The sequence below is a fragment of the Nestor notabilis genome, unplaced genomic scaffold (genome assembly GCF_000696875.1).
Source record: "Nestor notabilis isolate BGI_N333 unplaced genomic scaffold, ASM69687v1 scaffold364, whole genome shotgun sequence".
NCBI classification, from domain to species: domain Eukaryota; kingdom Metazoa; phylum Chordata; class Aves; order Psittaciformes; family Psittacidae; genus Nestor; species Nestor notabilis.
The window spans coordinates 56112-82111 of record NW_009926630.1 but is presented as its reverse complement, the minus strand read 5'-3'; the positions used below and the strand labels follow the sequence as shown (position 1 = coordinate 82111).

The window sequence follows — 26000 nt, the reverse complement described above, 5'->3', positions numbered from 1 at the left end:
GTCCCTTGGAAGTTACAAGGTTTGCTTTATAGTTATTAGACTGCTTCCAGTCGAACTGAACTTTGAAAAAAAACTTTTTGAGGTAACTATTGGTGAAAGTATGTGTACTGTGCTGTATGTTTCCTTGCTTACAGCCCTCTTGTCAACTTCCTACACGTACTGGTTCCCACATGCCCTCTGGCCCTGTGCTCTGGCTGGTTTCTCCTGCACAAAAGAGGGGTAGCATTAAAGCTGGAAAAGGCCCTATTCGCTGTCCCTGCCAGCTTTTCATTTTCACTGTGCGCTTATTACCAAATGGCTTAATCCAGCAAGTCTAAAAGTGTTGCTTGCTTGCTTTCACTTGGAGATCATTTTTCTGGAGAGAAATGGCTGTGGTGCTAGGAATCAGGGTGCTGATTTATCTTCATGGAGCACTTGCTGCGGTGTGGTGGCTGGCCAATGCAATAAGAAACATTACTTTGCTTTGTAATGAGAATAGGTTGAAGTTGTTGTAAAACAAGGGAAGTATTTTTACTGCTCTAAGATTTTGACATTCACCTGTCTGTAATATGGTTAAATAACACAGAATTAATTAAACAATAAAATGCTATAATATTAAAGCAATTATTTCACCCATATTAAATCTGATTATTGAAGAAAACTGAATAAAGTTGTCCAGTACTATTTTTAATAGTTTGGCAATGAGAATCAGCAGTGTGGAACTGAGCTGTCGGTATAGTGGGACGGAGAGAGGAAAGAGGAACACTTAAACGAAGCTGGGTATCAGTCGTTTGCTTCTGCCTTCTTTGCTTTGCTTTCAAGAATTCATTTTCCACTAAAAAATGGAAAAGGCTCTAAAAAGTATCAATGCATTCCTATTTATTTTAATTACAGAAGATTTATTTAAAAAAAAAATCAGTATTGGTTATGTTTAAGCTATTTTGGTTTTTTTTTTCTTTTCAATAGAGCTGGTTGTCTGCTATTTTTTGTTAAGATGGAATCATGGTCCAAGCTTGCCCTAGCAGCTATTTTAAGTGTTTGGAAAGAGGCTTTTTTATGTAATACTACATTTTATGAGGAGACAAGTGATTACTAAAAGAGCGAAAGGTTTTTCATCTCGTTTGATATCATCTCAAGTAGACAATCAGGTTTTGGACCACTTCTTGTTTTCTACACAGGTTATTTAGAAAGCATTATTGAAGTGCACTTTCCAGTGTACCTGGTCATCTTATTTTTATTTTAGATCTGTTTTTATCAATTTATATGCTGTGAGGAAACATAGGAAATGTATTGAAACCTTTTGGCATTCAGATGGTACAGTGTATAAATATCTGCATCTTACAGATAAAAATGGAAACTACCTGTGTATATAAGGATTAGTTTGATGGCACTCATGACAACTTGTTAATTAAAAGGTGATATTACTATATAGAATCTTGTGCAAAAATGAATATTATCTGTCAGATTCTGGGCTGGTCAGGCTATTATGAGAAAATAAAAGGAAACCTATGATTGAGACTGACTCACTTTTACTATGTGTAGGCATTTTTACAGGTAATTTAATCCTGAAATAAGTACAAGTGGCTGTGCTGCAGTAGATATTATTAATGGGCTGACTGAAAGGATGTCAACTACAAGTAGCCGTGCTTACTTGAGAGCTGACCTCTTCTTGAGGAATCTGACAAAACTTACAGTAATAAGATTGCCTGCCCGACTTTTGTCCAAATTTACCTGTTTATTCTGCTGATAATCCTCCAAAGATTGATTTGATTTAATTGTCAACAAAGATGCTGTTGCCATCTTGCATGTTCTTCGTTCTTTTCTGGTGCGACCAACAGTTGATTCTGTTTCTCTGCCACTCTTCTGAAGGTGTTCTCAAAATTGTTTCATTGTACGTAATCTTGGGTATTTAAAAAAGAAGCTTTTTGCACGTTGCTATCATTCTGCTAAACATAGAGGAAAATTTATACAAATAAGATTAAATCTAAGCTCTGTGTTTGTTTCTGCACATCTTCAGATTTTATGCCTGGTAATACAGCAAATGCATTATTCTAATGTTATTCCATATGAAATGGGAAGTAGGCCTATAAAGCTTCCCCTTCGAGAATGTATGTACAAGGTGTAAAAACAGTTACTCTGTAGGGAGTAACTGTTTCCATACATTGTTTGGTTTTTCTAGTAACAACGATAATACATAATGTATCTGCAGCCTTCTTTGCTTGGCCTTAGAAAAGAGAAGCTGTAAGCCTTTTTCAGCTGTTTGCTTGCTCACTGAAAATAGGGCAAAATTTTTTTAAATAGAGTTCAATAACCTCATTTTAAAATACATGTCTACTTCCATATGCTAAATCAAAGGCTGTCAGCACCAGTCAGCCACAGTTAAAAATGAGTTGTCTGAGCCATGTTAAACAAATCTGCAATCTGATCCCTGATGTAACTCTGAGCAGCTGCATATAGGACCTGATTGAGCTTCATCACAAGTCTAACATGTTCTTACATTTAAATATCAGTCATGGAGAATATCAGCTCGAATTTAAATATATCTGCTCAAGTCCGGGTCTGAGCTGTTTCTTCATAATTTTTTTGTTGTTATTTTATCAAGATGCCCTGATATTTGTATTTCAACACAAGAATAAATATAACTATGCAATATAGCATGATGTATGTTAAGTGCTTATGGAGAATCTTTACTAACGCATAATGCTAGTCTGCTAGAAGACTTGTGTTTGGAATTCTGTGGGTATAAAAATGCAAGTCTATTATGGTGACATAAAGGCCAGGTTATTTCTAAATCAGCACTGAATGACAGTTTGTGCCATTACTCTCTAATTATCTATTCTTGATCAGCTATCATAAGGTGATTTATTTTTAAATTTAAATTTTGCATAATTTCAGTGGGTCACTTCTAAGGCATCTTTGAGATAAAATACCTCTGCTTTGGTAATCTTCATTCTTGTGAGGTGCCAGCTTCAGAGATAATGGCACTGAATATAGCCACTCAGCTCTGCCTCTGTGCAATAGTCCTGCAGCTGCAAGTGTTCTAGCTCCCCTGTCAGCATCACTTAAGAATATTTCTATTCCATGTACAACTTTAACAGAGACTATGAAAAGCTCCAGAACAAGAGCCCCCTACTGATGTAAAAAATTCTCTGCTGCGGTGCAGTCACAGAATGAGTAATTACCCGAATGGCCATGTTGCTATCACTTTTTCATGTCTACATTAGTGCTACGAATTTCAGATTTTAAAAGAATGTCAATATTACTCTGTACTGTTACAGGTTTTGTATATGAGTTTGCACTTTCTCTTTGCTAGGGTTACGGCCAGCTGTAGACAATATTCTCTGTTGCTCCTCATAGCAAACATGATGATACTGCTTTCTTGGAGATGAACACAGACAGCTGCCTATCTCACATATTTTAGTGCTCCAACATCAGACTTGCTTCACCAAAGAGGTATTGAGGACTGGATATAGCTGGCATACCACGACACCGAGGTCATATCAGAACCTGCATAGTATTCATCACCTTAGTATTGAGCTTGATCACTCTTCAGCTGCGGGGGTTACTTTTCATTGTTTTGGATTGGGTTTTGGTTTTGGGGTGGTTTTTTTGTTTGTTTGGGCTTTTGGGTTTGTTTGGGGTTTTTTGGCACACAGTGGGTTTCAGTTTTCGTTTGGTTTTCTTTGGGCTTTGTTTGTTTGTTCTTTTCTTCCTTGATTACTCTGTGCCTAATTTTGGCTGTTGAGTGGGGATAGCTATGCAGGACACTTCCACATACACAGTTCTCGTATTTCTTTACCACTTTGTTTAAAAGCTGTATGCTTGATTGTACAGAGTCTGTTTGCAGTCCCATTGCTCAGTTCAAGACTGACCTGTTTTCACTGTCATCTTTAAGTTTCTAGTAAAGCCAATTCAGAAAGTTTTCCCAAATGTTCATTATGTGAGGTGGCTTTGTTAGCTTGAGCACACTGATAAATGTCTTTTGGCCCTTGTGATAATGAGAATAAGCTAATCAGGCTTGCTGAAGTTCATTGACCACCAAGCAATGCTTCATGAAGCCAGCTGATATCTGGCAAAGCTAATGCAAAACTAAGGTTAAAATTAGTAAGATGTGGCAGATCTAAGCTGGCTCTGCTTATAGCTGGGTCAGTGTGGGTTTACTAGATTGTTCACAGATGTGTGAATAGATCTATACTGGACACAGTGTATTTGTGTTTATATAGCAGTGTTTTTGAGGTAGTAAGCCCTACTGTATCCCAATTGCTCTACACAGTGGTAGTTCCTTTGCAGCTGTGATACCTGCAGAAAACCTGCACTTACAGATAAACGCAAGCAATTTTTTGCCTGTCTTTTGTTCTCACCTTAGGATTTTCAGTTTCACTTGGTAGACTTTGACTTAAGAATACTTTTATATGATGCTGAACAAGAAGTTCAGGAGTCCAACGTTTGAAATGGAAAAAAACCTTTTTTTTACTCTGAAATACTTATCTGTAGTGATGGATATTTGTTTAATCTCTCTAAGTGAAGGTATGCTTTCACTTAACCTTGGGATGGTAAAAGCTAGCACTGTGCTAATAAAGTTGTTAAAACATCTGGCAACAGGGATTCATAGTGATGAAGCTTTTAAACAGTTGAGAGGTAAAAAATATGGTCTGTTGTGTGCATATTGTGTGTACTAGGAGCTCTGTGCTTGTATGTATCTTCTAAGGATAATTTGGGTTCTTATCTATTGGAGTAAAGCCCATAGCTGCCTTTGGGGATGACTTGAAAGAGAATATGTAGGTTAGTGTCCTAGTACTTTTTCCATAAAAGCTGAGATTTTCTGTTTAGAAATGCAGGCTGTAAAAACCTGTACCACTTTATATATACATATATATGAGAACAATTATTTTAAACCTCTTTCTCCAGTTCAGCAGATGTTGCCTGATAAAATAGTGAGCATATGGAAAGAAGCATCCCATCCTCATTTTAAAGCCAATTGGACAGACAGCAAGTTGGATTGGTGGAGGAAACCTGCTCGTACTTGTTCAAAGCTCTGTGTGTGTCAAGAAACATGGTGTCAACTGGGCCAGAGCAAGTTTTAGCAGTAGACTATTCTTCATCCTAGTTTTTATCTAGAAATCCGATTGCTTTTTAGGGTTGGGCACTTAGTATTTTATCTTCCACGAAATACTCATGAAAGTAAATACCATAATAGATGTGTTCAATGTCTGTTCATTTTTGTTTTGCATTTTAAGTAGCACTTTGCGAGAGGAGATGCTTTCAAGGAGGCATTCAAACATATATTGATCAAAATTTGTTGTAAAATGAAGCTTATGTCCAAAGAAAACTTGTTCTGAGGGAACAATTGGAAGCAATACAAGTATATGAAGTATTTCATTTTATGCCAAGTTATTTGTACCCAAATTTCTATTCTTTTTTTTTTTTTTATAACATAATAGAAAACCAGATTAGGAGTTCAGAAATTATATAATCCCTTGATACCAATGCACTGAAATTGTGCTACCCACAGCACTTTGTTAGCAGCTTGCTACAGATGTCTCCCCGTAGCAGTGAAATGTGTCAGGAAAGATCACTTAGAGCATAGGCACTGTGCCCTCTCAAATTGCCACGTGTCATTTTTAATACTACGTTGAGATTTCTAACTTAATGTGTCAGTGGTATTTTGTGATAGTATTTAAACACCTTTTGCAAGTGTTCTTTTATTAGCAAATTAGATTATCTTAACTCTTGATTTTTAGACTGTGGGTGTCTCTTCCTAAATATCTAAGAATAACAAGAAAGTTAAGACAAGTTCTGGCAAAACTGTGCCTCAGTTCATAGCCAGACTGATGTTTCTTAGGACACTTGCATAATTGTAAAGTAAAGATACTTCTTGCTGCATATCAGCAAAATACACTTTCTTTCAACTAGAAAGTATGGCTTTGAGAACAAAAAGTATCATGATGCAGTCATGTTTTAAAACAAGGGTGATCAGCACTATGGTAACTATTACAACTTTTTAACCTATTGCTATAAAGATGTAGGAGGTGGAAGCTATACTGATAAATGATTGCAGCCGGCTGAAATCCTGACTGAAGTGTCCACCTGAGTTACCTTTTTTTGTTTAACAGGTATGGATACTTCTGGTCTTCCCCAGGCCTTTTTTATTGGCTAGGGATTGATGTTAGTCTTTGTTCATTTTGCACACCTGAAAGATACTTTATATGGATTAACTTATTAAAGAAGGTCTATTTATATAAGAACTTGCTCCTTGACCTTCCCTTTCTGAGTTTGTGTACATTAGTATTCAATTTGTACAGCATCGACAGACTCTCTTGGTTTTCCAGTCTCCAGATATTTAGGTAGTACTTATTCCTACAAAAAGAATGTAACAGAATTTGACTACAACCGAGTATTTATTATGTGTGGATTTGCTCATTAGCTCATTCCTTTAAGATGAAGGTTTGCCTAAGGTGAAATCAGGACACTTAGTAAGTGTGGCACTCAAACTTGCAGATGGAGTTTCTGTTCCATTGCAGATTTTTCGGGTTTGTTTTTTAAGACTTACAAGTATGGAAAAACTGGAAAGATTGCCCAGTGACACAAATTTTACTGTCCATAAGAGAATCTGCTGTTAGTGCCAGTAAGCAGCAATAGTAGGCTAAATTCATTAGTTTATGAAATTCTGTGTTGTTCACAAAGAGCATATGATAATGCCTTTAGCAATACCTTTAATGTAACTTTTCTAAGTCATTGGTCTGTTTACTGTTGCAGACTTCCACTATTCAGGTTGTGGCTGCACATTTCATGGAGATGCTTAATTGTATTCCCAGCAGTTTGTTCCTGCTGTCATGTACTGTTGTGGAATGGGTGTTTGTATAGGCATAAAATGAAGTGGGATGGGGAACCCAGGTTAAAAAGGTAGTTAACAGCTTAAATGCTTTCACTGTCACAGAAATGTTGCTTATCAAGCAATGACAGTTTTGTTGCATGTAGATCAGTCAAATCTTGTAGTTAAGTTTAAACCTACCACCTATTTGCTGAAGGTGTAGTTGCTCATGTTTCTGCTTGATGCCTGGTACTGTTATGCGGTGAAGGGAAAAAAGCTTTGGCTAAATCTAACTAAATTCCTTTTCCCTTTTGTTGTTCAGTTTTTGTCCTGTAACTTCAATGTTCTTATCCTGCTGTTCTGAGAAGCAGCAAATTGGAAGTTTTGAATTTGTGAAAATAAAGACAAACTCCAGCTTTCCTTTTTTTTTTCCTTAGTTCGTAGTCTTGATATTTTTATTTCCATTGTCATTGAAGTGTCAGCTCTCAGAGATCAGAAATGAATGTTTTATTAAGTTTAATGGTTGATTGTCTGTCCTAATCAAAAAAGCTGTGCAGTTCTGAAACACACTCCTGCTTAGAGCCTCCCAAAATCCAGACTAGTGTTTTTTTCTTTAAACAGAGGCAGACCCTTCCCGAAGGTGGGAAATGACAGGTTAGGAAACAACAGACACAAATTGCAACGTGGGTTACTTTGGCTGCATATAGGGAAAAATCTTTTCATCTTCCAACTAATTAAATTTCAGAACAGATTTCCCAGAGTGGTCATGGATCTCCATATTTGGAGATACTGAGAACTTCTGGGTAAAGGTCTGAGTAACTTGGTACACCTGGACTGGCTACAAGCAGGGAGCTGGACCAGGAGACCTTCAGAAGTCCCTTCCAATTTAAATTATTCTGTAATTCTAGGTATTTACAGACTAGCAAACTCTCAGATGGCCAGTCAGGTGGTGGTGTTTGTTTTGGGTTTTTTTTTAACCAGGTAGGGTATGGTCTGTGAAGTAGAAAAAGCAAGATTAATAGTCTGCTTAATGAAAATACTGAACAGTCAGATGGTTTCTATTTCCTTCAAGCTTGCATTTATTGAGCATGTTTACTAGTCAAATACTGTGATTTTCAGAGGGAAACCAATACTGAAGAATATTCAGTTCAAGAATGACTATATAAATGACTATATAAATGAAGCTTTTTTTCTGACCAGCTTTGGTTTCACCAACTGTTTCAGCAAAACTCCTTTTAATTTAAATGCAGTGATCCAAAACATGAAAGTCGATCTCCAAATGAATAATACATGAAATAAATCTCATAAAAGCTTCTAAGATTTGGTTATATTCCTTCAACTGTTTACAGCAATTTTTTTTTGATCTGTCAAAGTAGATATAATAGCACTGCCAGACTTGATATTCTAACCTGAAGCATGTCTTTATCAAAAACAAGATAGTGCAAAGAGTTTTCAGTGTATGGAGATTTTAAATAGAGGAGATATATATATATATGTATTATTTTTTTTTAATGGTGAACAAAGCTAGGTTTTGTTACATTGCTGATTTTAGATTCACCACCTGCTCAGAAGAGCCAATGGTAATTGTGAGAGAGAAGAGGAAAATCTGCATTTGAAGTGCTTTGAGACAAAGGGGTGTTGAAGCATGTGCCTGAATGCATTATGTGATTCTGAAAATCAAGTTAGAAATTTGAAAGGAGAAAATGCTCTAATGACAAGGAAAGAAAATAGATTAAACAGAATGTGAAAGGCAAGTTCTTCTGAGGTTACCCAAAAAAAATGGGACTGAGTTATATCACACATTCTCCCTTAAATTTCATGTACTAACAGTTGGCTTCGGACAGGTTAACCTTCCAGTGGCATCTTTGTAGGAGTAAATGTTTTGTTTCACAGTGACTTTAATTTAGCCCAAATCTCCTAAATATAGACTTTGTGTATTGTGGCAAAGTTTAATTGTTCACAAGCGTTATATCATAATATCACCCCTAAAGCAAATCGTGAGTGGTAATATCTTACTCTTTAGATGATTGTTTCTAAACATATAGGTGGTAAGAATATATAAAAATAGCTATGCAATTAGTTGAAACCAAAAAAAACTAAATGAAAAGTTCTCATACAGAGAGGAAAAAAATAAGTTAAAATTATGAGATTTTCCATATTTAGAAAAAGTTTTCCTGAGGTCAAGCTAAGTGGATTCTTTTCTGTCCAGCAAAAAATTACCTCATGCTGCAGCTGCTTACAGATATGAAAGTTAGAAGAAATTGATATTGTTAGCTCGTTTCAGTCGAACTTAATAATGGACTCAGAAAGAGACACGAGAAGTGTAGAAACTCAGGCCAAAAATGGGGTTTTTCTTCTATTTAAGGTCTTGCAGCTGAGCTGTTCAAGTGCTGCAGAGTACATCCAAATAGTCTGGTCAGTGAGGTTTCAACTGATCGCACCTAGCGTACTTTTTGCAATCGCCCAGCTAAGCTCAGAGAGGAGAAAAGCATCTTACTCAACTCTTTCTTACCACATCTGCATTTGTTTAATGGTATTTAGCTGCTAATGACTGGATAATATGTACTGTAATACAAGGCAAACCATTAAAATAACATTGCAAAACTAGCTATATGATGTAGCAGAGTGGAATAATGTACCCTACTTGAAAGGCTGTTTGCTGCTGAGGGGGCAGCATTCCCCAAGTGTCAGCAGAAGATTGCTTCCCTGCAGAGAACCCCAGGGCAGGCTTCTTCCTCCTAGTGGCTTTTTGTCTTACCTAAAGCCAGAGCTTTTTGTAAGAGTCAGTAACAGACTAAAAACATACTCTTTGTTTGAAGGGCATCTGTAGATGATCCTCTTACTTGCTGGCTTTTAACTCAAATTGTTGGAGTCTTTTCTGGAATTTTGGCATGGATATTTTCAGCAGTCTCACTCTTCTTTGCAAAAGTGGTTTTTGTTTGTGTGTGTCAAGGGGTTAAACTTTCCAAGTCAGTTGCACAAATCTCATTTCTCTTGCCCCACTCTTGATAAGCCTTTCCTTGCTTTACTGAGTGCCTAATGTATGATTTGAGGAAAGAGAGGACAAGCGTTTGTGAATGTGCTATGATAATTTGTAGGCAATTGTATGCCATGTCAGTGTCGGAAACTAGACAACCTTGCTTGAACCTCTTGAAGAGATTCATTTTAGAAAGAGTTCTCATTCTTATCTCCTTTGACAGTGGTACTTTGCCAGTGAAATAGTCTCAGTGATGCATATTACCATGAGAGTGTGTAGCTTGTTTGAGTGTTTGGAAGCATTGTTTCCAAATTGCATTTACCTTTCAGTTGGCATCAAATCTTCCAGGACTGCAGCACTGCAGTAGAGTGCTGTTCCATGACCTCTTATAAGCTGAGTTAATGGAAGATTACTAATTGCACATTCTTTACAGTTGTCAGTACCACATTAATTCCTGCTAAGAAGTTAGTAAACTTTTTATAATTATATTTCCATTTCCTTTTCTACTGACAGAACAGTTTTGTTTTCAGGCATCTGTATTAGAAGTTTAGAAAGTTCAGCACACAGCTCCAGGAAGATGGAGCCACCGTTCTCACTGATTTGATTTTCAATCTAATACTATCATTCACTACTAATTTCACAGACTCAGAAGTACTTTTTAATTTGTAATTTTTAATGTTGCTTTTCCCATCTACTCTTTCTTTGGCTTCTCATTTTTCTAATGTGTTAAGGTTCCTGAAATAGTCTGCTGATTTCTCTTAACATTTCATGTAAAAAAAGCTCTGCTGATCTACTGAAAAGCAGAAGGGAATGTTGGAAGTGGAGGCAGGGGTAAAGATTATAGGATCAAATGGACAATTATGGGAGCTTATAAAAGCAAGCTCTCTGTCCTCTATGGAAACTTTTCATATTCTACAAACAGCATGTCCACTGTTTCTGCTGGAGAAACAATGACTTACATGGCAGAGCAACTTTTGGCAGTATTACTAATGCACTGCAAAGCAATCAGGATCTTAGCAGCATTTGGAAGGTGCCTATGTTTCAGGCACAGCTTTCTAATGCAGATGGGGCTTAAGATACTTTAGAAGTAATTGAAGACAGAATTAAAAATCACTGTCTTTTATGTTTTCTGCCTTTTTATGCACTTGATAATTTTTAAAATACAAGCAATACATTTACAACCTTCATGAGTTTACATTCTATAGTTTTGAAGTAACCTGTAAGACCAAAACATTAGCAAAAAGCTAAAAAACTTCTTTGATACCAAGTAATAAATCTTCATATAAGTCATGCAAGTGTGTAGGAGATCAGTCCTAAAATACGCTTTGGTAAAAAGAGAAAATGTCAAGCAAAAACAGCCCTAAACACTGAACTGTTTTCATTCTTAGGAACAGTTTTGAGCACACTGGGATTTTGGGATGTATTTACTTATATTCAAAAAAGGTGTGGTGTGCCTTTCATAATTAATTTTTTCAGTATGAGCAGCCTATTACATTTCAAGTAGTTATACACATACAGCTTGATGTAAGTATTGAAAGAATTCCACACTGATTGTTTGCGGTGTAGGAATATCATCCTGACCAGAAACACTGGGAGTCAGGCTTATTCAGCTAATTGAAAGAACACTAAAATAAATACAATGCAGATAAAGCTAGTGAAATTTGAATTGATAGGTGAAATATTTATTGGTCTTTAGTCTGGTATTTATTTGCAGAGCATCCAATTAGTTTACTCACTAATTGGATGGAGTTGATGGTGTGCTAGCTTTTATGTTTAATAACTGCTAAGAGGGCATCATGGTGTCTGGCACCAAACATGGCAGCATTTTAAAGTATTTGTAAGAAGTATGCATAGATAATACTGTGTTTCATATAGATACCGGCACTTACTGGTGTATTTGGACATCTTATTTTAATTTTAGAGTTATTTTTCTGAACTTACATGCCACAGAGGAATACAAGGTATTTATTGAAACCTTTTGGCACATTCAGGTGCTAGATTATATTATTAGTATTTTCAGGATCTTCCTAAAGTGCAATGTACTCAACACAATCTCAAATACAAGCTTTATGCTGAAATGCAGTTGGTTTTTATCTGTGCTTACTGTCAGTGTCAGTTCAGCTGTTTCAGTTGCTAACAATGAACAGTCATTTTTATAGCAGTAGAAACAAACTTGAAAAGCTACTTGGTTTTTTTTTTCCTGTTTTACCCTCAACTTACGTAATCAGTTGGAGCAAAAGTATAATTGGTCTTTTGGGAAAGACTAGCAGGGAGAACACGTGTGTATCTTCCATGCAAAACTGGAGCAGAAAATGAACGGCTGTCCATCAAACCTATTCTTTTCGTAAAAGTCTCTGTAACTCCAGTAAAGAATTGATTCAAAGCATTCTACTGCTTCTAGAAGAGATCATTTCGGTAGTTACATATGTTGTCCTTTTGCTGTCTAAGGCAGTTACTTTTTCAGTTCCGTTCAAACTTGAATTTTCAAATACTTGCTAGTTTAAAAACAAGAATTTAAACTTATTTACAGCCTTTATATATATATGTGTGTGTAGTTTACATTACTGTATATGTAATTGCTTCTTCCAAAAAAATGTAAAGCACTGTGGTAGGTCTCTGTCACATCCATAATGCTGCCACAAAACATTTCCCATAAATTATCTCTCTAACAACTTTAGGTTACTCATGATAGTTCATTTACTGGTGTTTTCTTCAGAGTCTTCATTCATTTTGAATGTGTAAACTCAACTTCTGGAGTAAGAATATTTTCTAGCTGACTTGATTTGTTAATACTACAGAAGGTTTTAGAGCTTTAGGTACTTTACAGCTCATAATCAGGGAACATGAGACTGAAAATCTCATTTCTCTTTGGGCTTTGTCTGCATGAGCGTATGCTGTGCTCCTAAATAAGAAATAAAATAGCTTTGTCAGCTGAGGATGTTTTCTGGCTTTTATAATCAGGTGTTTAAAAGAATCATCAGATTTTTCATTCTTTTCCTAAATGGAACAACTTGGCATCTACAGAGGATGAATCATTCTTCTTTTTCAATGTTAGTCATTCTTGCTGTGTTATAAAAGTCTTTTAAAGATAGCTGCGATGATGGTGTTCAAGCAGTAAACATCCCCTCACTGTATCTTATCACTCAGATTTTGTATTAGCTGGCATTTTCTTCTCAAATGCTATGTGTTCCATTTGTATTAATCATATAAAATCTGATGTTATAAGCAGAAGCTGTAGTTCGTATATCAGTATCTGTCTTGGTCTGAATCAGATTGAAAATTTCCTCTGTTCTTTTAGCTTTTTTATTTATTTAAATTTAGTGATGTGTCTAGATAGATAGTTGCTGCTTAAATATTAATGCACTTTTTTTACCTATTAATTTGTTCATGAGAAGGGCTTAAATCTCAATGCCACATTAAAAACATTGTTTGGTTTTCCATTTCTTCTGAGAAACCTGGAAGATGAAAATAGGTAATCTTTATATTTTTCAGCACCATTTGCAATTGTTTTAGTCAACAGTTGGGTAAAAATCTGTATTTTGATGCCTTTTTAGTAAAAGTGATTTTTAAGGACCATCCCACATTAATTGTTTTTATATGCAATGGTTTTTAAAATCTGCTGCGTATTTGTATGACTTGTACATACATTTTAAATACCTTTCCACAGAATTGGGGCATGTATGTGTACAACTGATTTAGTAATTCGAATATTAAATGGCATTCCAGACTTCAAATGAGTAATGTCATGTTTGTGCAAAATTAAAGAAAAAGACATGGCAGTAACTAGGCTGCTAGTCTGTCAAAGCTGTTCACACAAAGGAGATTTTAAAAGACTAAAAGTTCAGTTTATAAGACATCTGTAATACTGAATGCCTATCAACCTAACTTTGTCCTTTAAAAACCCTAACATATTTTGTAGTGAAATCATAGTTGTAAACATATGACTGTCTGGAAAAGTGTTGCTTTTGGAATGAAGCAATGTAATTTAAATGTAAGACTTACTGGAAGGGAGTTGTTAGAGCTGTAGATCTGTGCTTCCATTTGACTGTCAGTTGTTGGCCGTTGGTTACAGTGAGTATGTTCTAATAAAGCTATACAGGCTTAGTGTTCCATATGACAACTTCTGGTCATGGAACTCACATGATTTGAGTTGACAGCAGTTCCTGCAGTTTCTACTTGAAACTATCATCTGTGTTTAGATGAACTAAGCTGGTGTATGCTTCCTTTTTTGTTATGGCTTCTTTACAGCTTTCACAGTGAAAGAGCTGAATATTAGCAGTATTTCAGGTAGTAAAAATGTACCAAGGCAAAGACCAATGGAACTATTTAAACTGTAGCTCTAAGAAGCTTGCAAGTTGTTTATCACTTTTTTTACAGAAGTTGTTCCACGCAAGGATAAAACTGGATTTTTAAATCTGGTTTTAAGCTTGAGTTGTGGAACTCTGAAACAACTACATATTTAAAGAAATTGTTTTTCACAAGTCTACTTTGTAACAAAATGTCCTTGCCTTCCCTTATGCTGGAAAGTCTCCTCAAAATTATAATTTTAGGATGTTTTGAAGTACTACTTACCTTTTATCTTTTTCCATTATTATTCCTTCTGCATCATTTCTCTTTCACAAAAAACAAAGATTGGCAGAATCCTCAGTGCAAAGTAGCACAAGATAAGGAAGAAAAATTATTTGCTACTACCCTCAAATAGGAATAGCTGAGTGAGACTTCTAAAAAGGTAATAAAAACACCAAATGCATCTGTTTAGCAGAGGACTGAAGACAAATGCCAGATTACTCCATCCTTCTGAAGTCAACAGGAGTGTGATAGGAGTCATCAATGTGCTTGGTGAAATTGCCCTATGGAGCATCTTCTTGGGTCATACACGTTTTCTCTCTTGGGTAGGACATGAGAAAAAGAAATGGACTAGGTCTTTATCTGTTACCAAACTTCTGTATTTTCTATTTCCTCTCCCTCCTTGCTTGCAAACCCTCTCTTGAGTTCCCTTTTTCTGAAAAAAGGTTATTTCATTTACCATATTTCCAGTAGAGTACTAGCGAGGTATGGATCTTTTCTGTAGATGCATTTAGTTGATGAACAGAAGGCAGCTTTGACTTTCCTTCAATGTGTATCAACGTACACAAAGAAATTAGAGGTGCATTTATGAAGGATCAGATATCAATGATTTTCTTACAGCTTTCTTCTAGCTTTTGGGATCGTCCATGTAAATAAATTGGTGGATAAGCAGTATAAAATCTTTTGATCCATGTTTGTATACAGAGCTTCTTGATAAAGCAGGTATGGCATTAGTGAAAACAGAGTATTTGGAAAGCGTATTTTAACTTATGCTGAAATAAGCTTCTTTAGGAAAAAAAAAAAAGGATCTTAAATATCAGGAGAGAAATACATACAGCTTCTTATGTCCTCTGCCATTCACAAAAACAGAGAGACTGTTGGATCTTCACTTGTGTGTTCTCATGTTTTCATCTTTTTCTCATGTTTTCATCTTTTTCTGAAGGTTGAATGCTGACTCAAAGAGAATATAAGCTTTTGAAGCTCAGCAGGGTAGTTCATGAGTATGATTTGCTTTTAATGATGGTTCCAGACCTGTCAGAGCAAATTAACATGTTCTTAGAGGAGTATCAAATCCCATGCTGAATTTCAGGAGCAAAGGTCGAACAATTATTTAATTAAATGTGTAAATGTTTTGATAGATTTGCCTTTATTAAAGTTAGCATAAGCAGACAATCTGGTGAGAACAGGGTTCTGTATATTCCATTTTATTCATAGTGTATTATTTAGGAATACATTTCTTTACAGGTATTTCTTGATAGATATAACTTTAAATATAAGAATACTTACTAGCAAGAGATTTTAATATGCCTTGCCCAACTGAATCTATATGTTATAGTAGTATAAAATATGTATAGTATATGTTATGTGTTACAATACCATAAACAATCTATTCCTTTAATTTAATAAAACAGCATTTTTATCGTATACAATTTTTTGTTTACGGCTGTTCCTGTTATAAAGTGCAAACACCTTCAAATGTGACTCTATCACATATGTGAGAGTATCTATATATATTTTAAGCTAAACATAGACTAAATATATTTAATTTGACTAGAATGTTGTTAGAGATATCACAGAAACTGCATTGAAGACACTGGGTTTAATTTGAATTTTCAAGGAAAGTTAAGAAAAGTTAAAGCTGCTTATTAATAATTAAAGAGCATTCCTATAATTGTGAAAGATTGATATAGAATAGTCTTAGAGGATACACTGACTCTCTTCTTATTGGCAGGTGGATGACATCTTAGGAGAAGGCAGTGATGAAAGTGATAGTGAAAAAAAAAAGCCAGAAAAGAAAGGTGAAAAACCTCAGATGAGTGCAACAGAGACTCCAGGAATGAAAACGGATCAGAGACCTGGATCATCATCGTCATCATCATCATCATCAAGTGAAAGAAGCTTAACATGCAGTGTACCCAGGTATGAGTTTTTCAAATAGAAAAAGAAGTGTTAATGATGTTTCATTGTGTCTGTGCACTATTTAGAGGGTGTTTGACAATGAAATATTTATGTCCTTGTTAACCTCTGTATGTTGGCAACTCCTTTATTTTGGGGTGGTTTGTAACTGTGAAGTTGTCATGCTTATTTACCTCTGCAATATTTTGGGATTGATTTAAAGAAATGGTCATAGTAAGGGTGTGTTGTCAACCAGGATATTGCCTGTTTGGAAAGAACGGTAGATCATTGATCTGTGCTTATTTTAAAGAAGCACTGATCCTGAGTCAGGTAGAGGACAATGTCTTCTGCAGTGTTACTTCAGGTAAAACAAAGCATGGTTTGGAAAGTTATGGTTTTTTTCATCCTGCGTTTTTGAGATACTTTTGTATGTGATATTCATCAAAATCAGGTTGTTGAGATGGTTGTCTGCTTAGAAATTTAAACTTGCTGGTCTCTTCTGCAGAAATTATTTTAGTGTCCCAGCATTGACTGTTGAATGATGACTATCAAGTCATTTGCTACTAAACTAGAACTTGATAAAATAAGTACTTACTTTAAATGTTGAGAAATGGTTCTCAGTCTGCAGCCCCTTAATGTTTTTTAAACCTAACGATGTTTAGAGAACAACATAAAATGAAGATTATAGCACTTTTAATTTAGAACTGCCGTGGTATTATCATCCTGTACCACAAAGTGCTAAAAGTGCAAACATGACTCAAATGTGAATTGTAGTTTCTTTCTGCTCTCATAACTGGATTCCATTTTCAGTCATAAGAATGTAAGCTCTAATATTTTTTCCTTTAATGGAGAATAATATAAGTAGTAGGACTTAAGTGACTTAATTTATGTTTACATTATTTTAACTTTCATGAGCTTTGTTTTAGTGCACAAAGAATGCATGAGAGAAATTGCAAAAACCACCACAGAATGTGATACATAAATATTCACAAGGAGATTTTGATTGGGGTAGTAATGTTGCTGTGTGGCAGGAGTTTACTGGAGAAAGAGCTACATGGGAAGTTTGCACAGGCCTTGTAGTTTATTATGGGTATTTCTAATCATTGAGCATTGTCAGAAAAACGCCAGTCTAGAAGGTATGAGACTTTAATCTGTCTCAGATAGCTAGAAAAATTCCCTCCTAAATGAATTTTGGAAGAGGAAAGGCAAACCAGTGATGAATATTTTTAGAATACCATTTGAAGCAGCAGGGCATAGTGGTGGCATATCACTGGTAATTCATTCTAATACTGTGATATTTTTGTGTGTGTGTAGAAAACGCACCAAATTCTGAAAAAGAAAAGTCAAAAAGAATAATTGTAACGAATGTTGCTTAGGGCTATTGCTCCATACAATTCCTCTGTATGGTTTACAAAGAGCATGTACATTTGTAATTAATTTTTGCTCTATATAGGAAAATTCTTAAGTAAGTTTGGGAGTACCTGTGGACTCAGAAGCCATGTAGAGGTAGGAGTGTTATTGCTACGATGAAGTCTTTGAGCAGCTGCTTAAGTAGCTTTTCAACTTTTGACCTTTCTGGCTCGTAGGAGTTTCGCTTGTCAGGTCTGTTAAATTGCATCCAGGGTGGAACCTGAATGGAGTGCTGAAAAACGCTCAGAGTGCTGGTTAAGGTGCTGACCTGGTGTCTGCTAGGCAGGAAATTCTGCTTGGTAGAAAGGAGCCTTTGCCTGTCATCTTAATTCCATTTTAAGTTTGAACTTTTAAATTTATGTTTTCACAGTCAGTCAGTGTTGTATGTGCTAAAGAGATACTGTACCAGAAGGTCAATGTAAAAGCAGTCATTAAACAGAAGGGTTAAAATCTCCAGAAGCTTAGTCCACTCCAACACAAATACTAACTGCAGTTCCTGGGGGCCACGTTTCTAAAAGTTAAGTGCTATACAAGCATATACATCCCAACAAGACTTGAAGTATCTGTTCTGAAAATTGGATTCTTGGGGTGCTAGGAGCATAATAAGGATGAAATGGTATTTAATAATTTTCAGTTATTTCTGCTCTGTCATATAACCTGAACTCACAAATTAACATGAATACCATCACCTCTTGCCACACTAAGAAAATAGAGGCTCTGTATTCTAAAGACCAGCCCCAATTATTAATTACGTAAATCCACCCTGGACCAGCTATTTAAATTATTATTTTGTAAGTTGTTATGGTCACCCTTATGTCCATATTTTAGTTATTAAAGTTTCCAGAAAACAAAATATGAACAAGAGAAAGGCTGTCCAAATATGATCCAGGACTCTGTTGTTCTGGCTCTGCAGAGACCATGTTTCTGGTAAGCAATGCCAGGAAAAAAGGTGGCAAACTTGAAACAGGTTGGTGCAGTGGCCCAATGAAGTCTTCGAGTGGATTATTTTAGTCCTGAAAGGTTACAGCTAAAAAGAATGGTGGTTATTTGAAATATGCTCATGAACGACACTTCTGTCTGTATGTATTGTTAAGCAGTTATTTAGACTTTGCATACATCAGACAGGTTTGATTGTGTATTCACTGAAGACCTGTATGGATTTTTCATTTGATTTTCATAGGTCGTGTTCAGGTTCCCAGTGCACTCTGGGTTTTTTTAGATAAGCTTCTTTCTGAATGCTCTCAATTCACATTGCCAAGGCTGGTGCTTTTAGTGTTTAGTTCCAGTATTGGTAATTTCGACTTGTGTAAATCTGATGTAAGGGCTAATGGTTGCTCTGCTGAGAATTTTTTTACTTTGGAACAGAAATTTCAATACTTGTATTAAAATATGTCTTTCAGTTTAAGAAGGAAGTATTCTCCTCTGAATTACTAGTGAGAAAAAATCTAATAACTAGAAGTAATATCTGTTAGCAAAAAATTTTGCTTGCAGGATTTAAACTTCCTTTGTAAAAGTATAGCTCCATGAAGTGTTTTCTTTGGCAAAATTTCTTACTGATAATTTCTGTGTCAGTCCTGAGAAGATTATATTTTTGACTGATGGAGAAATCGTAGTTTTAAGAACAAATGGGTAAATTACAGAAGATAACTTTATGCTTGGAGTTCAGCTTAATTTCAGAACATCTGAAATACCTTCTACTTTTGTACATTCCCATTGTGAGTTTCTGATACATATTTCTTACTAAATTCAAGAAAGAAGCACTGTAAGTTACTTTGCTACAGACTAGTGTTGATCCGAAGTCTTTCAGGGAGCCTTCGGTGTTTGAAACCCTACACAAATAGATCTTTGAACTCTGTTTGAACTAAAACACATTATTCTGCTCATTTTTGGCTGTCTGCTCAGAAAGAGTCTGCATAGTAAAGCTGTCCTTTGAGTTCTTCTAAAACAGGTTTTGTCTATCTGACTACTCTGTTTTGTATTAAAAATGAGAACAGTGGTTTAATGTACAGCTGTGTTACATGCTTCACGATGTAAGGTAAAACTTCAGCAGTGTATATAAAGGGCTTGCTAGTTCATATCAAGGAAGGCTGAGCTCAAAATCTCAGAAACATCTCCATTGTCTTTTCTGTACCCATTTACTAGACTTTTAAAAGTAACAGTGATATTTCAATTCTTTTAAGTGTTTTCTCTTTCAAATATATAAGCACTTCCTTTCAACAGCCACTCTGCTAGAAGACAGAAATTACAGTTTTGCTTGCTTTCTTGGTGCCAGAAAAGACTGCTGCAAACTCCTGTGCAAAATTTTGTTGCTGACACCTTTTATCCTCATTGAAAAGGTATATTCACTGTCACTATAGCTTTCTTCCAGTTCCCAGTCTTGAGAAACTGATTTGAGAATCTTGGGACCTAAGTTTTTACAGCTCAGTGCTTCCTAGGCTGTCAGCCTTGCATTTGTTATTCATAGTGATCTGGAATTTTTTTGAAAACAATTTCAGTGACTATCTGTTCAAAACATATTCAGGAACTAACTGTCTGTCATGGTTTAACCCCAGCTGACAACTAAGCACCATGCAGCCACTTGCTCCACCCTCCCTGCCCTGAGTAGTCCCCCTCCCCAAACACACACAGTGGGATGGGGAGGAGAATCAGAAAAAATGGTAAAACCCATGGGTTGAGATGAGAACATATTAATAATAAAATAATATTATAATAATGAAGGGGGGGGGAGTGGGTAGAGAGGACCTAACAGTGATGCACAGTACAATTGCTCACCACCTACTGACCAATACCCAGCCCGACCCGAGCAGCGATCTGGGCCTTCCAGGTGACTCCCCCCAGTTTATATACTGTGCATGACGTGCTGTGGTATGGAATACCCCTTTGGCTAGTTTGGGCCAGGTGTCCTGTCTCTGCTTCCTCCTGGCTTCCCCTCCTCCCTGGCAGAGCATGAGACTGAGAAAGTCCTTGGTCAGAGTAAACATTACTGAGCAACAACTAAAACATGAGTGTGTTACCAGCATTGTTCTCAGACTAAAGCCAGGACACAGCACTGCACCCAGCTACTAGGAAGAAAATTAACCATTCCAACTGAAACCAGGATACTGGTATATGGTCAAAGTCTTGTTGAAAGTCCCCTTAATAGCCAACAGCATATCTCAAATATGGCTGCTAAAATAATTGTAGAAATTCAAGCATTTTGTCCAAGAATGTTGCTCCTCTGTTTTCTTATCCAAGCAACTCTTTGCATTGTTTCACAAGTCTTAGTGTTATTACATTGTGTAGTCTTCCAGAATTCCTCTCTAAATGATGCAAGTATACTGTTGCTTTGGTCTTTACAATATAGAAAAGCTGAAGACCTACACTTAGAAATACTGATGGTTTAAAGTCATCTTTTCCTGCCTGCTGGATCACTTGCTGCATCCACATAGCTTACTTATCATAGAACGGTTTGGGTTGGGAAGGACCTTAAGATCATCTAGTTCCAACTTCCCTGCCATGGGCAGGGACACTTTGCACTAGACCGTGTTGCCCAAGGCTCTGTCCAGCCTGGCCTTGAATACTCTCAGGGAGGGAGCATTTACCACTTGTTTGGGCAACGTGTTCCCGGGCCTCACCACTCTCAGTGTAAAGAACTTCTTCTTTAACCTATTACCCCTTGTCCTATCGAAACAGTCCCTGCTAAAGAGTCCCTCTCCGGCACCCTTCTAGGTCTCCTTCAGGTATTGGAAAGCTGCTGTGAGGTCTCCATGCAGTCTTCTCATCTCCAGGCTGAACAGCCCCAACCTTCTCAGCCTGTCTTCACATGGGAAGTGCTCCAGCTCCCTTATATCATCCTCGTGGCCCTCCTCTGGACTTGCTCCAACAGCTCCATGTCCTTTTTATGTTGAGGACACCAGAACTGGACACAATACTCCAAGCGGGGTCTCCCAAGAGCAGAGTAGAGGGGCAGGATCACCTCCTTTGACCTGCTGGTCATGCTTCTTTTGATACAGCCCCTGGAAATTCCTGTTCTTATGGTGGAGCAAGCAAAGGAAGCTCAGTATAGATAGATAATGCAGTGGCTCTAATTTTATAGATCGTTACACTTTGGAAGTCTCAAGTTGTTGGGAAAAGTTTAAGTTTGTTCCACAGAACAGCCAGAATTGACTCTGTGATGATTATTATGAGTAGTCTGATTTCTTATAAATTCAGTTTAATTCAACATCTGGGAGAAGAAAGCATGCTTCAGGTAATAAGAGAATGTGGTTAATACTTGTTTTATATGACAGAAAATTCTGATTCAGATTTTTGCAAGGTCACCACAAGGTTTCTTGTGCTTAAAACTTGGCTGATATGGGTAGATCAACACCTGAACTGTCTAGCATGTTTGTTTCAGGTCTGTACAGTACTCCTGTGAAGAGTTTTAAGTGGCTATTCAAGAGCAGTATTTTGAGACATTAAGAACTGAAATTTCCACCAATTTCCTTTTCCCAATACTGCTGATTGAATTCAGCTTCCAAAGTGGAAATTTTTTAATCTGTTTCCTGGTATATTGATAGTACTTTTCCTGATAAAATTTTTCCTGATATAATGATAGTACTCATAGTTACTACAATGTAAGGATTATATTTAAATGACTTCTTTCCCTTGCATTTCTAATGGCTTGGAAGTAAACAGCCTCTTTTCATATAGTACACATAAGCAATTAAAATTACTGCAGCTTCAGTTAGTTTTTTTTCCAGAAGCAATGGTGAAACACTCTGGACTGAAATCCGGGATCAGCTTCCAGAGACAAACACTTCTGCTGGCAGCACATCTTGCTGTTTTCACATGAGCCGGCTGTTCTGCAGAATTTTAATGTTACTTCTGTTTGGAAGTGGTTTTGATGAAGACTCTAAGAAGGAAGAGGGCTCTGGGCATGCAAAGCATCATTTGCTTCTGTACTTAAATATAATTATTGAATGACTGTCCACTTGTAAACATTAAAGAGAAGTTTCCATTTAGGAATGTTTTAACTTGAAAGCTCTTGTGTTATCCAATATTTCTACATGCGGGAAAAAATGATACTGAGACAATAACAGCTTTTTGAAGCCATTTTAATTAAATTAATTTTTCCCTCTAAAAATTACTTCTTTTTTCTTGGGTTTAGTTGTTCGGGTTTTTCAGATGTTTCTAGTAGCAAATGTTCTATCCTCTATGTTGAAGCAAAAACTCATTTTCACTGTTTGCCAGCTAGAAAATTGGTCCTTGTTCCAGAGGGTTGAATCAATGGAAACAAAACAAAAAATGGCAGAAGGCATTTCTCTTCATCAGGGATTGTGGTGGTAGCACAAGGGGTAATGGGTTAAAACTTAAACAGGAGAGATTGAGGTTGGGTATAACAAAGAAATTCTTTACTGTGAAAGTGCTGAGGCCCTGGAACAGGCTGCCCAAAGAAGCGGTAAATGCTCCATCCTTGGCAATGTTCAAGGCCAGGTTGGATAGGATCTTGGGCTACATGGTCTAGTGTAAGGCATCCCTGCCCATGGCAGGGAATTGGAACTAGATGATCTTAAGGTCCTTTCCAACACTAACCATTCTATTATTTAGAGATCCTTACATGAAACAAAAAAATAAAAAAACACACAGGAAATGTTTGATTATTGGTACTATGGGGTTTTTTCCAAGCACAGAAATATCTTTGAGTTTATATATACATTTTCTTATAAAGAAAGCTCAACACTGATATATCTATACTGTGTTTATTCCCTTCTTCACCTCACTTATTCACACTGTTTGACTAATGTGTTAGAATCAGAATATATTCTCAGAATATTCCTAATTACCTTTATTTAGGATTGTAATGAAATAGTTATGGATGTAAAAGTAACAACTGATGTGTGTGCAGTTGTCTTCTAAAAATATATTCTAGTTGTGTGAGGAGGTAAGAAGCGAAGAGTTACTACATAGTTATTAAACTACAGTCTGGTAAAGATTTCTTTTCAGGTAGGGCAAATATCTGAAATATTTATCCAACCCAAACTTTTTGCTGTTGTACCAACTAGAAATCACACTACTGTCGCACTTACGAGCCTCTTAAATTCTAAGTTCTTCTGGGCTTACTTAGCTTAAAAGGGCTAAAAATTAAACTTGGCGGAACGGGGGCTTTGACAGGTGATAAGTTACTACAGAAGGCATTTGTCTTTGCACATATGGTCTTCAGGTAAACATTTTGATAGGTGGGATTGGCAGCATTAATTTGCCTGACACTTCCTTCTTGTATAACTCCATTTTACTGGCTTGTAACTTTGCCAGACAAATTGCTAGAGCTAAAATACTCTCAGACTTGCTCTTTGCTTCACACTGCATTGCTTTTGGAAAAATTAAGTGAAAAAAATTCAGCCATTTAAGATGGGGGGATAAGGGAGAACACACTAGCTTTCCAATATTTGAAAAAAAACCCTGTTTGTAGCTTGGTAGCACTCGATTTTTGGAGTGCTGGGGTGACAGGTTCCGTATTTTCAAGGATGTGACTTTTTCAGACTCTCTTGAAAATTGTCCAAATATACAAAGTTCCGGGTATGTGTGTTTCTCCCAGCAATTTTTTAGGCACATGTTAGCCCCTCCTTATTCACATTTTATGTGATTAGTAGAGTTTTTTATACCTAATGTTTCCTGCTGGACAAGCTAAAAGTACTGTAATCCAAAATAATTTAGGAAAACACGGGAGTTCTTCAGCTCTAATCTCTGATTCACTTAGGATCTGATTAGTGACCACCTTCAAAGGTTTAGGTAACTGGAACGCATCCTATCAACATTTAACCACATTCTTTAAGTAGCAAGAACATTATTTCTTTTGATAGTTGATAGGGGTTTCTTTAAAGATACTGTTAAGGCTAATTCTCAGCTTTTTATCTCTGTGTGTGTCTCTCACGTTCCTGGTAAATCTGACCTGTCCAAACTTTCATATATCTGAACCAATCAATCTATGCCTCCCCTCTCCTCTGAGAAAAAAATTTGAGGAGATAATTTGTTTTACCAATTTTGAATGTCTACACCTAGTAAGGTAGATCTCACCCTGTCATGCTTTTTTCTCTGTTTTAAGGCACAGAAATTTGGTTTCAAGAACAAACTGTGCAAAGGAAAGCTATACTTGCAAAATGTAGTTATAGCCCATGTTTTTTCCTTTTGAGTAGCTTTGTTTCCTGAAAAGTAAATTTAATTGAAGTACTGTCCAAGCTCTTCAGTGATTTCTTCCCTATAGAAGTGCTTATGGTAAAGCATCAGTATATATTGGTGGGTTATTCTAAGTGCGTCTTTACTCATTGATCTGTGGAAAATTAAGTGGATTTTTAATCAGAAAAGTTCAACATTATTAGAATGAAATTGCAAATGTCTAGAGAAGACACTGACAAACTCAACTGTTTTAACACTGTATTGGAAGCATTTTATAATTATCAGTGGAAAATTAAAGAACTGAAGGAGGAGGAATCAAGAGATCTGGAAATCTTACTCTTAGAATTGCATCTACTTTCCAGCATGTTTCTGTTTGTCACCCCACTTACCTTTAAACTAGATTTCTTTTTTTCTTCTTTTAAAAGATGCCAATCATATCATTTGACAGTAAACATACTTCTAAAAATCATTCTTATGCTATGGCATCACAAACAATATATATACAACAAGTTGTGCTTCATTTGCAAGTGTAAGTTACACTGCAGTTTGCTGAGCCTGGCTGTCTTTTTGAAGGGCTAGCTGAAGACTTCTACAATAGAGAAAATAACTATTTAAATGCCATTTAAGTCTGGAAATCTGTATACATATTTTCACAAAAATATTGCCTCTAAAATTTCATTTTGATGCTAGAGGGTTACACTGTACCTGTGTAAAACAGAGGAAAGCAATCATCTTAACTGCCTGAATTTCATGTTTAATTTTTTACTATTGCTCAGTAGACTTGAATCATTGTTGAAGCAAACCTGTAGGCTTCTTAACAAATTGGAAAGAATCTTCATCATATTTATATTGTTTTACAGCTTTTCCTTGGTTTTAGTTGTCATTTGTCTGTAAGTTATGTCTGTGTCTGAGGTGCAGGTACTGTAACAGCATGACCAGGAGAATGGGGAGCTCTGTCTCCTCATTAGAGAGGTTAAGCATCATCAGTTTCTCTTGTAAAATGCTGAGTTATTCTGTAATTAATTTAAAGCTATTACAGAATATGTTTTTAAAGCTGTTTTATCAGAGAAACTGCTTGCATTTTCATTCTGATTATTAGAGCAAAATGGAAGATCCAGCATGACTTCTGCCCTGAAGAAGCTGTCAGCTGCAGGCAGTGCCTGTCTGCATTTTCTCGGGGGGGAAGGGCAGTTTTTTTCTTCTCCCCCCCCCCCCCATGCGAGATCA

General features: G+C 36.4%; 1 protein-coding gene across 1 annotated transcript in view; it reads left to right on the top strand.

Annotated features, from left to right (window-relative positions):
* Positions 1 to 16065: 16065 nt before the first annotated feature.
* LOC104405021 (RNA polymerase II subunit A C-terminal domain phosphatase-like) overlaps positions 16066 to 26000 on the top strand; it is a gene marked incomplete at its 5' end in the record, with an annotated part of 35248 nt that continues 25313 nt past the window's right edge. Inside the window, one exon of the mRNA XM_010013609.1 lies at positions 16066 to 16253. Within this exon, the coding sequence (XP_010011911.1) occupies positions 16066 to 16253 (188 nt within the window). The remainder of the gene's footprint in view (positions 16254 to 26000) is intronic.